Source organism: Strongylocentrotus purpuratus, unplaced genomic scaffold (assembly GCF_000002235.5).
Source record: "Strongylocentrotus purpuratus isolate Spur 01 unplaced genomic scaffold, Spur_5.0 spur5_scaffold_20, whole genome shotgun sequence".
In the NCBI taxonomy this organism is placed as follows: domain Eukaryota; kingdom Metazoa; phylum Echinodermata; class Echinoidea; order Camarodonta; family Strongylocentrotidae; genus Strongylocentrotus; species Strongylocentrotus purpuratus.
Genome location: NW_022145606.1, coordinates 35717568 through 35732469, shown reverse-complemented (window position 1 = coordinate 35732469; position 14902 = coordinate 35717568). Strand labels below are relative to the sequence as shown.

Sequence of the window (14902 nt, the reverse complement as noted above, 5' to 3'; positions counted from 1 at the left end):
ACGTGACGACATTAACACCAGGTAACTGGTACCTGAATATCATTAAACATTTTTAAAGTGATGTAATGGTACTTTTCTTATACTAATACATCTGTGTGAGTTAACAAAGTATTGATCTTGAACAACGTACAAGGTCTGTTACTGTTGTCATAGTAATACATGAGATGCAATGTGTGGGTGAGTTTGTATTAATATTTATTGTAATTCACCCCCACATGTGCATCAGAAGGCCATTTTGTGAAGCTTAAAGCAGGGCTCCTACTTAGCAGAGTTGGAGCCTCGATTTTGTGGCGAGCTGGCGCGAGCTTATGGCAAGCCGTTTTATCATTAAAACACAATGTTTGATGTCAAGAATTCAATTCTTGATATCAAGAAATAATTTGACGTTGTAAGGCAATGGTATTTCTTGATATCAAGAATTCGATTTCGTGATATCAAGAATTTAATTCTTGATATCAAGAAATATGTTTTAATGAAAAAACGGATTGACATAAGCTGGCGCCAGCTCGCCACAACTCGAGGCTCCAACTCGGCTAAGTGGGAGCCCTGCTTAGCATGTCATATTTATAACATGAGGCCACACGCTCTTCAGGGAACCTTTTTTCTCTGATGTTCGTCCAAACTTGCATAACAACAATGGAAACGCTCACAAATCATTTTCCACGTCTCCCCAGAACTCAACCTTCTCTTTAACTACATGACAGCAGAAAGCATTAATAACCTGAAGAACTGAAATTCCTAAATTATACAAATAACAATCAAGTACATGTCTTATTAGAATTATATTTAATAATATGAAGTACACGGCGATGAGGTATGCATATCCCAGGTTATAAAATAAAGTTCACCATAAGTCTTCATTATTTTACACTTTTAGACAAGATAAAGCTGTCTCAAGTCTAAAGACTACGAACAAAAATCACTAAGGGAGGTAAATTAAGAATATTTGCCAATTTTACTCATCATGATGTCCTTATGATTAAGGCATATAAATGCAGGTATATTCCTGTCACGCCGTCATATGCATGAGAACAGTACATGTTACGAGGTGTAACGTCTGGACGCTTGTGTAAGCCCTCTAAAATTAAGGAAATATTTAATATTAACTGTAAAATATCCATTTAATGAAAATAAAGCCATCAAAACCAAATTGTTGAAATGGCAATAACACTCATCGTATCATAACTTATGAATGACACATTTTTGTTATTATAATCAGATATCATTTCGACAAAGTATCATACGTAATCATCATTTAAGTTCATTTAAGACCCAAACCATGATAACAAGTACCTTAAAATTGATCTCACTGTCAACATTAATCGAAATGATTAATAATTTTTCATATCATTAAAAATGCTTCGTCAAACGAATTCCTGTGAGATTATAAATTACTAATCTATTAATTTCCCGTATTAGACCAGGAAACTGCCTTTAATCAAGCAAAGTTCACTTACTGCTGATTCAAGGTATAGGTAACCACTGTAAATTCCGGTGAAGTTGATGCACACAGGAAATATGGGCAGGTAAATTTGTTTTATCAATGCACAATACGGATTAACCACAGTAACATCTGAAGTGTTGCTTAAGAAAAAAACTATAAAGAGTGGTGATAAACTGATAAAGAGAGAGAGAGAGAGAGAGAGAGAGAAGGGAGAGAGAGAAAAGAGAGAGAGAGAGAGAGAGAGAAAGAGGGGGGGGGGGCAAGTCCCTAGGACTCCTATAATGTTCTTAAGGCTGTTCAAGATACGGTGAGAAAAAGGCACTAAAAGCATTCAAAGAGAAAAATCCTACCAGGACCCAATTTACTACGCATGGGTGAAGAGTGTCAAATTTAGATTAATACCTTCCTAAAGTTCATCAGAGCCGCGGCGGAACATCATTGTGATTCAGAGTACAATAACCTACCACAAGCCCACCACCCATCGACTTTAATCATAATTAAGCGTAATTTTAATCAACTCCCTGAACAGTTATTGGGAAACAAGCGTATTGTTACACAGATAACACTGTCTTAAGCTTGCACTCCGTTTTTCTATACATTTTTTTGTCAAGGTGTAATACAATATACAGAAGAAGCGTTGATGCAAGAAAAATGACAGTGATATTTAGAAGGTTTGTTAAAACCTAGCAGTAATTCAAAGACCTCTGGATGTCATTTTCGCTTGATTGTACTTGACAGATGCTACGTTTCGATAAGCTTGGCTTTGTATTTATAACTGGTTTTGTAATTTATTTGATTTTAATCTTGATATAAATGACTATCTCCCAAAGCTTGAAGCTGAGGTAAGGAATGTTGATATTCCCAGACATAGGACAGTCCTATTTTTAAACAAAATAGTTGTTTTACTGATCCTGCTTTAAAGTTTGCTTAATTTGTATGCTTGTCTTATAGACCTATCCATTTGTGCATTAAGATTAGATGCAACAATTTCCATTATCTGAAATATACAATACGCTAGAGCATGTATGTCATGCTTATCGACGTTTCTTCATCATCTACAACATTTTTTTAAATATCTACATAAAAAATATTTTGTGTAGCGCTCTGCAACAAAACTCAACTATCCCTTTATTAATTCATCAGTACTTAGAGTCTTCGGTGGTATGTGCTTCATAAGCACCGTTTAAAATTTATATTAATATCATTATCAATCATCATGCAGAGGAGCTTCCACTAAAAATGTCACGTTCATTGACGTTTCTTTATCATCCTTAATCTTGATAAATATCTTATGTTTCGATTAAAATTAGGGACCGTTTGCTTCAATCATGCCAATTCAAATATTACAGCGATTATCCGCAATACGTATCGCCCTTCTTGATTAATGATTCATCAATCATCGTGCAGAGAAGCTTCCTTTAAAAAAAGTAAAAGAAGCTCCGGCCTGCAGCTTTTACCAACGCCGACATTGATAAATTATACGTCTAGCTGTTAGGGCTACTTTCACCCACAATCAGGGTAATAGTGCTCGAACAATGATTTGCTCATTTAAAAATGCCAAACTACTTGATTCTGTAAGGGGATATCAGTCCAACTAATTCAAACTCTAATGTACTTGGAGATCAGAAGAGGGGTATTTCCAGATAATTATCTGATGTTCAAAATAACTCTTCAGTATCATATATCGATTCAGCGCAGCTGGGCTACAGCCAGGGTAATAATACAAAATGTACTTATTTATAGGATCGCATCCCCTGGGATGAATACATGCGCAATAGAAAGCTATATATTTTTTATCAAAACTTGCTGTTGGTATGTAACTTTGTCTTTACTCGACATTTTCCTCGCCTTCGTCTCTGGTCACAATATAGTTCCGGGATCTCCTGGGGTTTTATTTTCAACTGTGCCTCTCAAAGCAGTAAATATTTGTATAATAATCATTAAAGGTGTTCAGGCAGTGGAATTCCACAAATCACCAAATTACACAAAAAATTCAGGGAGTTGATTAAATTCAGGCTTATCTATGATTGAATTCGAGGTTTCGGTCTCTTGTGGTTAAGTCATTGGGCTCTGATTAGCAACGGTTTGCGATTCGAGTCCCGCCGCGGCACTGGTGACCTTCAGCAAGATGTGTTATCTATACTTGAAATCTCCACAAATGTGTAGTAAATGGTTTCCTGGTAGGGATCTTTTCTTTGAATGCTTTTAGCGCCTTAGTGAGCCGGGTTAAAGCAAGGGTAATAATACTAATTTGTAGGGTCACCTTGACCATCCCCTGGGGTGGATACGCGCGCAACAAAATAATGCAGCTATTATTGTTAAAACTTCCTGTTGGTACACGATTTTTTCTTTACTTTCACAGAACAGAACATTCGTAATCATCTTTTTCATAGTCGCCCAGAACAGTAAGGGTAAGTACTTTATATATATATTTTTGTTTTATTATGTTTTTTATTTCTGTTTTGATGATGAAGTGAATGGGGATTGATTATGTGTTTTTGTAATATTTTGTTTTTGTTTATTCTTGAGTTGAGTAAGCTGAGTTTATTGGTTCACATTTTACTTGTAGATACAATACATATAACAAAATATACATAAAAGACATTGTTTAACAATGAAAAAATCTTATTATAGTAATTAAAAAAATAATCAAACTACACAGTTACATGTCATCAAATTTGTTTAATACCTATTATCATTTAAAGGGAAACCAGACAAGAAAAGCACACAACTCTGGAATTTTCAGGAACTTATAGAAAAGCATAGCTTGTAAAGAATAGCTTCCTGGGAGACTTGAACAAAATGACAGGGACAGAAATGTTTACTATAGAGAGACGTACATAATTAAATGTAAGAGGGCCGTAATTTGACAAATATTGTTATATTTTTTTTACGAGTTCCAAAAAATTAAATACAGAAAAAAGAAACAAAACAAAATACATTAAAATGAAGAGGAGTAACGAGCCCATAAATAACAAAATATTTACCTATTTTTACCACATGTTTGCACCCCCTGAACGTTTAAAAAACCGAACAATAGAAGTCATGATTTATTCATTCCTTCCCTGATTATGTAAGCAACTAGGATCTAAATAGTAAGCCCCTCCCTCTCCCCCTCCTTGACCAACCTAAGTTGATCCTTTACATTTGATTGGAGGATTCTTGGTCACATGGTATTCAATAAATAATCTAATTGCACGTACGTGCAATTTGGGTTATATTCGCCATCCATTTTGGTGCCCTTCTGTATTCAGCGTTCATTTTTGGTTATAGTTAGACTGCGATAACGGAAGCATATTGAACTTAGGATTTATTTGTCAGATATCTCTCAGAAACGGATAAATCTTGAAATTAATTACATTCATATCAAATAACAATGGCCTGGGTGTTTAGTTGTATTATTTCATAAATCTTTTGTGTAGTGTTTGCTGTAGCTATAATTTGTTTTGTGTGTTGTAACACAGGCACTCGTGGTCTTGAGATATGCGATGAAATACCACTGGACATATGCCCCAATACAGTGTCTGAATATACAGGCGAATGGGTCAAGCAACTAATCAAGTATCTGCCTCGTGAGCACCCTGCGTATGACGTCAGGACGCCAGCCGAAGGGAGGGACGTTATCAAGTTATACTGCGCACCTCCAGGTGTGTGTTGTTTTTTTTGGATTTCGTTTTTTACGTTTACTTATTAAAGTGTAATGCGCTTCACATTTATATCGTATATTACCAAGAGCAGTGAATTCGTTTGTTGCGCGCAGTTGCCATTCAAAAAAATGAAACATTAATGGAGCTCTAAATAGTTCCCTCAATAGCTCCACGAACTGACCTGTTATCATTTTGTTAGTTCTAGTAGTATTAGTAGTATACCAACGAGATTTGCGTGGACTGATACGTGTGACGTCCATTCAAGGCATTGCATTAAAATGACGTCAATCGTAGCAATCCACGTTGTCGTTGTGCAAATCTAAAAGTCCCTAATGACACCAGACTGATACCAGTCCATACTGTGCTCTTGACTAAAATTTAAAATGAATGTTAAGTTTGAACACCCGATCGTATTGTGTATGTTCTATACTGCACAGCATGTGACTCGCAGCCGTGCCTTAATGGAGGAACCTGCTCGGAGGAACTTGAAGGGTTCAGCTGCACGTGCCCAGAGGGATACAATGGAACACGTTGCGAAATTGGTATGATGCAGATACAATTGAATGTTATATACCTTTCTTTAGAAATCTTAAGAAATCTAGCCATCTGATTGATCGAAATTGGAATCGTCATTCTAGCCATTCCCGTAAAGAAACGAACAATGTCAGTAACAGTCAATAGTTCATGAGTGAGATTCCCAAAATATTCTGGGTACCGGGAAAATAGCAAAATTTTGTTGAGATCCCCATTGGTTTACGTGTTAATATTGTCTTTAAGCGAGCTCGGGCACATAACAGTGCTTTTGTGTCTGCGATTCCAAATGATTGAAACTTTCAGACATGTTTCCAGCGAAGATTTACAGACAGGTTTTAGTGATGTTATAACCAATCTTAACTCAATAAAAGGATAAGATAAGACTTCTTGGTAGATTTTTGTTTTAATTCGGCATTTAAAATACATATCGACTGCTTTAATATTCGGGGCCTGGCTGTTGGCTCTCGGGGACGTGAACATCCTGCCATGACCCCTGGCGCCGCCGCCTCATGTACAATGTACAATAGATGTACAATTAAAGATATTCTGAAAGTTTGATTGAAAACGGACCATTATTAATGATACAAATTGGGAAAAGCCAATCTGATTGATTCCTTAATTCTCCCAACTATATTATTACAACTTAATTAAAATTCAGTTGAATGTAAATCAAAACAAAAGCTATGAATTGCCTCTATAATGCATTCAAGACATTTCAAGTTGAATAATTTTAACAGTCCTGTCTTATGTCTTATTTTCATGGAAAAACGGTTGGGAAAATTCAAAAATTGTTGGGAGAATTTACTGTTAGAGGGTGTTGACTGGTGACGCCTTAAAAGAAAACCATAAATATCTTTGTGATTTGAGAATTTGTTCAGGATGTTTTGCATGCTCGAGGATTAGTACAGTAGAAGCCTTTTACTGTTTTAACCCTCTAGCATGCTAGAAGGAATTTAATAAGTAACATTCATACAAAAATTAAGTAGTTTTTCATCAAATTTCAACAATGATACAGAATCACTTTAATAGAATAACTCGTCACTACTGCGTGAGTAAAAACAAAAATTTACACCTAGGAAATTGCTAATTTTTTTAAGAACCATCTATGAACAGTAATTTAGTGTTCATCTTATGAAAGAGTGTTTTATCCCAAATCAATTGGTATCATTTCTGTGAGGCATGTGTTAACGCTAGGATAAACAGAAGGCATTGTTTGCGAGAGTGCAATAAGCGACTTGCGCCAAAATGATGCCTACAGCATGTATATTGTTGGGATTAGCGGATTGAGAGAATGAATCGAATGTATCAAATGAAATGCATTGCATATGCTTTTTTCAGAAGCAAAGTCACACACACATACACACACGCGCACAAATGTTCGTTGATATTAGATATTTAATATTTGATATGTGTGGCATGATTTATTTTGTTAGGGATGTTATTTGCATCTGCAAAGACCGAAATAATACCCAAATTCCTACTGTTTTATTCAAACATCACATAAGCAACTTTGGCGCAATTCGAATGTTTGCACTCTCGCAAACAATGCCTCCTGTTCATCCAAGCGCAAATACATACCACGCAAAATCGATACCAAATAATTTGGGATAAAACACTCTTTCATGAGTTGTATAATAATTTACTGTTCATAAAGGATTCTTTTTAATAATTAGCAATGTTATAGGTGTAAACTTTTTTTGACTCACACTGTAGGTCAGCGCTCAAAATACACGGGGGCGGTGGGCGATTCGCCCCCGTGAGCTCCATAATCGCCCCCGTCAGGTTACTCACGGGGGCGATTGCAAAATTAAAAACCGCCCCCGTGGAATTATAAAATAAAGATTATCTTTTCTGATACAACTTTAACACAATATTGAGTATCAATTTTCAAACCTTAAACCAATGAAATGGAACTTAAATTGCGCTAATTGCTCTTTCATCTCTATGAGTATTACCGATACAAACAACAGAAGCTCGCAGTGCAGCCGTCAGCAGAGTATATACTGTGCCGGTAGTACCGGTGTGCACGCGGACGCCCAATATCTGCTGGAGCTGGAGACGATCGCGCAAGGACTGAAACATGGAGAAGTTTTTCGTTGTGAAAAGTGTGAATCCTCTGAAATCTGGTTATTCTAAAAGACCAGCAAATAATGTTACTCGACCTGTCAATCAATATTGAGAAGATCACCAAAAATGTTGCAGGGGCGGATCTAGGCGGTTTAGGGGGTTTAATTGCCCCCACCCCCTCCCCCCTTGGGCTGCCAAGTGAAAATGTGATGTGTATAGAAAAATGCTATCAGACCTACACAGTATTAGTAGATGTCAGTAGATGCTAGGATAACGGGGGTTCAAAACAGCACAAAAAATCGGCTCGCCGCTTCACGGCTCGTGGACGATGCTTCGCATGTTAGTAGATACCAGGAAAACATCACTTACGGGGTTCAAAGTAGCAACAACAACAAAAATCGCTTCGCCGCTACGCGACTCGCGGACGATGCTCCACATCGTATTTGGGTTACCCCCGGCCCCCCCACCCTTAGCAAAAAGCTAAATCCGCCCCTGTGTTTTGGAAGGAAATGGTAAAGACTAAATGTAAAGAAAGAATGTAAATAAGGTTGCTCCGAATAATGAGGAGGACATTATGTGCAGAACGGGAAGAAATGGAGAGAATGTCATCACGGGGACGGGGATAAAAGTCAATAACAGATTTATTAAACAAGTAAATTTAAAAGAGGGAAAACGCCGACTTAAATATGATAATGATAAAATACCAAGGAATTTAGGAGTTTCATGGGTACCAATTCAATGGAAATATGTATTAAAATAAGAGCCCCCGTCAGCACTAAAAGAGCCCCCGTGAGAAGGCTCACGGGGGCTCTTTTTTTTTTGGAAGAGCCCCCGTGGACAAAAAATTAATTTGAGCCCTGCTGTAGGTCCACAGGAAAGAAGCATTCATAAATATGAATATATACAGTAGGCTTGCGGGGGCACCATATGAGAAAGAGGGAGGATTGAGGAGTCCATAAAATGATTCTCGGTAATCTTTTTTGAGGGTGTGTACTCCTTTCATTAGAAAAAATTTGCATTACCTGTCCAAAGTTGCATTTCCGGTCCAAAGTGGCATTACCGGTCCAAAGTGGCATTACCGGTTCACAGTGGCATTACCTGTATAGAATTGCATTACATGAATGCCATAATGATTTTGTTTGGTTTTTATACCCCCAGAGAATCTGCCATATAAAACTGCTTCTCACCTTCCTTCTTCTGTAATAACTTCATCAATTTTATTTCTATTTCGACCTATGATAGAAATCTGCCCAGGTGACTGGGTGTATGGAGTAACAAAATGTTTCCTCTTTGACGGCGTCAACTCACGCAACTGGCAAGAGGCACATGATTTCTGCGATGGTCTAGATGCGGTTACCCTTGGCAACGGAGATGTGATTGGTCCATCCCTGGCATTTCTAGAGAACCAAGAGGAATTTGCTCTTTCCAAGACTCATTTGCCCAACTCTTGGGTCTGGTCGAATTGCAACAAATTGAATATCAATGCGCCGTGGGTGTGTGTGACTGATAGAGCGGGAACTACCAGCCAGTATAGAGGTGAGTTCAGGATACAATCAACGAGACTGAGAGCCCATAACACCAACAGCCCACAAGATTGACAATCAACAAAACTTAGAGCCAAAAGACCAACAGCCCACAAGACCAACATCCCACGAGACTTACAACCACGAGACCAACAGCCCACAAGACTATCGGTCCACAAGACTGATAGTCAACGAGACTTAGAGCCACGAGACCAACATCCTACAAGACAAACATCCCAAAAGACTGACAGCTCATGAGACCAATGACCCAAAGGACTGAAAGCCCACAAGACCAACAGCACACGAGACCGATAGGCCAAGGGACCTACGGTCCTCAAGACGAACAACGCAAGGGATCGACTGCCCACAAGACCATCAGTCCACAATACTGATAGTCAACGAGACTAAGAGCCACGAGACCAACATCATACAAGACCAACAGCCCAAGAGACTGACAGCTCATGAGACCAATGACCCAAAGGACTGAAAGCCCACATGACCAACAACACAATAGACCAAAAGCCTAAGAGACCGACGGTCCTCAAGACCAACGACACAATAGACCGACTGTCCAGAGACTAACCGCTCAAAAGACTGACAACATGAGGCTCTAAACACATGAAACCGACAGCGCATGGGATTGACGACCCTTGAGCCCGATGGTCCACGAGCCTGACTTACAACGAGACCCTTAAGTTAGGCCTTTAAAGCCACATTGCACTACTTATAGGTACTTGCGCCCTCTATACAGCCAACAATGCATGGGCGGTACTCGTTGATCCCCATGATGCCCTTTTTCTTATGTTCGCTATGAGTTGATTTGATGAGATAACCACCTTGCATGGAGGTTTAATCCCTCCACGGCAAACTAGTGCAGAGGGGCTTTAAATAATGCTGTCTGTTCTCGTAAGCTGTAGCCGAGATCAACGATGTCAGCCTCTTTGATCACCTGCCTCTCCAGACTGATACAAATGGCAATAATTAAAGAGTAATGTTGATTTCATTGAATGATATTTATTACAATTTCAATAATATCCGTGTGTATGTAAAACACTCTACATCCACTTTTTTATTATTATCGGAATTGACTCTTTGAATGAATGTACTAATTTCTAGTAGACTGTAGAAACATTGACACATCATCATAGATGAATTTCCTATGAAAAAATGATAACAACTTGCTTCAAAGAATGAGTTTGGTTCCAAAACATGCTACATCCATTTTAGTTCAGTTGCTTTCCATACCAGTGCATATGATATTCTTAGACATCCGTTTTGGGATTTTGGTGTGGTTCGAGATTCCCCGGTCAAATATTGATGTAAAAAGTCATCGATACGACGCCCGAAACCGTGATGTCCTACAGGGAGGTCTCATTGGTCCTTTATTATTCATCATATACTTAAATGTATGTATTAATGTTTTTCCTCTATAGATTGGGGTCCTGGACAACCAGAGGATGATAGATGTGTGATTTCCTACCAGGATCAAATGCACGACCAAGACTGTAATATAAACTCTGGTACAGGCACATCTTGCCAAGTCAACATCTCCGCATGAGATCACAACATTGCTCTTTAAAAAGAATGGAAAATCCAATCTTTTTGGAGTCCTTTACACTTCTTTTTGGAGTGAAATTCACTCCATGAGGAGTCATTTTTGCTTCGTTTGCAACTGTATATCCGCTCCTCTAGTAGGAGCCTTGTTTCCGTTTGGGATTTGAAATCAATCTTTTAAGAGCCTTGGACTCGTTGAGAATTTAAATCCACTCTTTTAGGAGTTGGTTCACCTCGTTTTGGAGTGTTAAAAATATATATAACAGTCCTTATCACCTCGTTTTGATAAAAGCTGCATTTATTATACGCACATATTAAACATAGGGTATTTCAAGATACCAACACGTAGGATTACTCTAATCCGGGCTGTTGTTCAGCTTCCCTTAGGCCAATTTTTGTTTTAATATTTGGTTGTCCTCAATTGCTTTTCTGGAGCAGAGGCGGGCGGGCGGTTTTTTAAATTATTATTATTATTATTTGTTTAACTTCATTTTTCCTTTTCTTCTTTCCCACCCCCTCCCCCCTCCCTCCCCCCATTTTTTAAATTAAAAAAAAATCATTGGGATGTCAAGCATTTAAACAACCAAAGTCTACAAAACACTTTAATATGGTAAAAGACAAGTTTAATGTACAATGAATATCAAGACCAACACAGAAAGTATTTTTGGCTTTGAAATACAGCAGCTACTTGCGCCCTCTATATAGCAAACAATGCCTAATCGGTGACCATTGGTCCCCCATGATCTGATTTGATAAGATAACCATCTGTCTAGTGACCTTGCAGCGTGGTCTAATCCCCCTTGTAAACTAGTCTATATGGGCTTTAAAATGAGTTTAAGAATGCTCAGGACCTGATTTGAATGAACGGCATTTTGACATAGAAAAATAAAAATGGCAAGTTTTATCAATACAGAATTGCGTACTGAAAAGAACAAACTGGCAACGGGGCGCATTTTGATCCTTGCAAATGCATAAAATGGTATGTTTGGCGTTTAAGATTGCTCCCCCCCCCCCACAAAAAATAAAATAAAACAAAAATTAAAAAAATACGAGCGGGCCGAACATGTTGAGCGGGCGGTCAAGGACAACCAAATGATTTTTGTGGGGCCTTATGAGGCTCTCAAAGCAATCAATGAATACCTTCCTAACATGTACCCATTAACTATTCCGGGTGGTGAGTGGCAACGGTAGATTAATGTCTTGCCGGGGTGGGACTGGAACCGCTGACCATGTGATCGACAGTGCGGTGACGTTACGAAAGTGATAATCCCGGCTGAAAAATAAAGGAAACCACTCTGAAAGAAAGGACAGATGAGTAGTGATAAACCTTGCGGGATTACAGAATGAGTGTTTTCCACTCAGAAGCATCTAGAGGGTGAATTTCCATTTGGTATAATACTTATAGGTATGTGACTCATATGGTATATTGTTCATTCAATCTAAAAAGAAGTCATTCATTAAATGATTATTAGACCTTCTGTAAAGTAGACGAAATGTGTATTATAGGCAAACTAGTGTTTAAGAATTATGAACCTTCTAATTGACGAACTTTCAAACGATTGACTCTGTTTGAAATAATAGCATTTGTTTTGTCTGTACATTATTTGAAACCTGTAAGCCAAGAAATGAAAATGAGTATTTGTTTTGTATATTGTTTTTTAAAAAGTATTTTGGTTTGATGTACCATAGTTTATTAGAAGACATTTACATCTTTTTACACGGAACAAACGAATTCGAGTCTTAATAAATGTATATACCAGTTCTGGGCCCCGTCTTACAAAGAGTTACGATCGATCCAAATCAATCGTAAGTCCTCCAATCAATCGCAAGTTTGCAGTCTCCTATCTCTTATGTACAGAGTTACGATTGATATCAATCGCAAATAACTTACGATTGATATCAACTCTTTGTAAGACGGGGCCCTGGTCATGCGATTGCATTGTGAAAAAACGTTGTGGAATCGATCAGAAAAGGTTGATCATCTAGCATATAAGTATTGGTGTGTACTGCAAGGTTCTGGAATAATCAAAATGATAATAAATCTGGCCCAGTTTTGGTAAACTTACAAGCACTGTATACTTTACGTAATATGTCAATTAGTAGGCGGTTTCCCGGCAAAATTAGTATCATCACGTATTAGTCAAAACATATTATTTCACATAATTGTTGATAAGAGCTTCCATTCCATTTTTTGAGATGGGGGGGGGGGGGGGGCGTTTCCAAAGCTGGTCTATACCTTTAAGGGTCGTTCAGATATGGCACGGTAAACCGCCGAAAAAAGGGTGGAAAAGCAGCCGCGGTCGTTGTTTTATTTTTCACGTGTAAATAAATGGCAACTGTACGCAATAAAGGACTTGCGCGTATTCACTGAGCTCTGTATTATAAGATACTAAAATGGGGGAGGGGATAACACTTTACGTCATCATAAAACAACCACTGCAGTTTAGCCGGGTTATATCTGAACGAGCCTTTAACCTTATGCTGGAATTATGGTTATCTTATTATATTACTAGAAGTAATATAAAACATATAATAAGAAAATGTTCAAGTAAAGGATTATAATCTCTTTCGAATCGTTTAGAAACTCGTTTTTTTCAATTGTGTTTACAGCAGGCGCTAAACACACGTGTATATATATTACATTATGTTAAATCTAAGGTAGCATGTATTTGTAAGATACTTTAGTAATGCATTTGTACATACATGATAACATAAGCAATATTAAAAGCGTAAACAATTTTGATAAAAGGAAGAAGGCGCAAATCACCAAATTTTTGTCGAATTCATCTTACTGAAGAGTACGTTATAAGAAAAAAGAAAGTAAACGCAATATACAGTACATTTAACGACTGATTATTCATACTCTTGTAAAAAAAAACATGATAACCCAATAATGAAAGGTTGCCTGGTTGATTAAGGGCCTGTGTTGAATACATTTCGTACAAGATTTTATATGTCACATTCTAATGAAACATAAATTGGGACAAATTAGTAGTTTCACATACTTTAAATGTTACACAGGTAAGGGTATGAATAATTAAGTTGTGAAGAAAGATAGTTCTTCTTTCAGAGAGAATGTTTCCTGAAGAAATTATTGCTTATTTGTGTTTTCTTTATTTAGATTTCTATATATCCCTTTCGGGAGGTCTTATACCGTACATTCAAATTTATAGTGGTGTGATATTTAAGTAGGAACGCTGGGACTACATATATATATATATAGCGCCCTCTAAACTATTGGTCAACTTTAAAGAAAAATTGAGTTCTAGGCAGCTTTTCACGAAACCGTCATAAGTACAAGTTTGCCGCCATCCCATTGATATCCGTTTATTATATTTAGCATGTGTTTCAATGGGATGTCGCTGAACTTGTACATACGACGGTTTCGTGAAAAGAAACTGTTTGGAAGTGAATTGAAAGGTTGATCATCTATCGCATGATAATTATTGGTTCTAGAGGTTTTAGAATCATTCAAATGATATAGAAAATTAGCTCAATTTTGATGAGAGTCACATGCACTATACACATACATGTGTATGGGGATACACAAACATGTAGCATGAAAGTGGTCGCCCCAACCTTTAGCTGTTACTTGTCATAATTCGGATAAGTTGGCATTTAAAGCACCATCCTTTTTAGGGGACATTTTTTATAGTTTAAAAGAACGAAAACAGCTCACAAATTATTTTTCACCTTTCCCATAACTCAACCTATTTTAAAATATCGACTTTCGTGTATTTACTGGTATTTTATTGTGTTGCAACGAAATAAATATCAATAAAATATATGAATATTCGTGTGGATTAATAATTTGCCTGTCATGTGAAACAAGTTCTTCGTCATTATCGGTCATTAAGTAAATACTAAAATAGGGCTTACTAGGGCTTGTTATGTATTTATTTCTAATTCTTCTCACCCTCGAATGCATCTGAGGTCTCGCTCCTAACTCTCTATGTTATATACATTGATATATCATATATGAATATGTGTATGTATATATATTTATAACTTTACATGTTACTGTCACAGTGATGCAATATATATAATTATCAATTCATTTTTCTACCTTTTATGAAATACCATTGTGCCTTTATCGTCAATACTACTAATGATGTTATGGATTGAGTTTTAAT

The 14902-nt window shown here is 37.3% G+C and overlaps 1 protein-coding gene across 1 annotated transcript; it reads left to right on the top strand.

The window, feature by feature from the left end:
* The first annotated feature begins 8927 nt into the window (after window positions 1-8927).
* On the top strand, window positions 8928-10773 carry LOC115927710 (macrophage mannose receptor 1-like). Its single transcript, XM_030993894.1, has 2 exons — window positions 8928-9228; window positions 10649-10773. The coding sequence occupies exons 1-2, from the start codon at window positions 8928-8930 to the stop codon at window positions 10771-10773; spliced, it is 426 nt and encodes a 141-aa protein (XP_030849754.1).
* Window positions 10774-14902: the final 4129 nt, after the last annotated feature.

What these genes read in the sequence shown, in the direction of transcription:
- LOC115927710 (XM_030993894.1), top strand. Translation starts at nt 8,928, where the DNA reads ATGATAGAAATCTGCCCAGGTGACTGGGTGTATGGAGTAACAAAATGT. An exon ending in AACTACCAGCCAGTATAGAG is followed by an intron (nt 9,229 to 10,648) that starts GTGAGTTCAGGA and finishes TTTCCTCTATAG; the next exon opens with ATTGGGGTCCTGGACAACCA.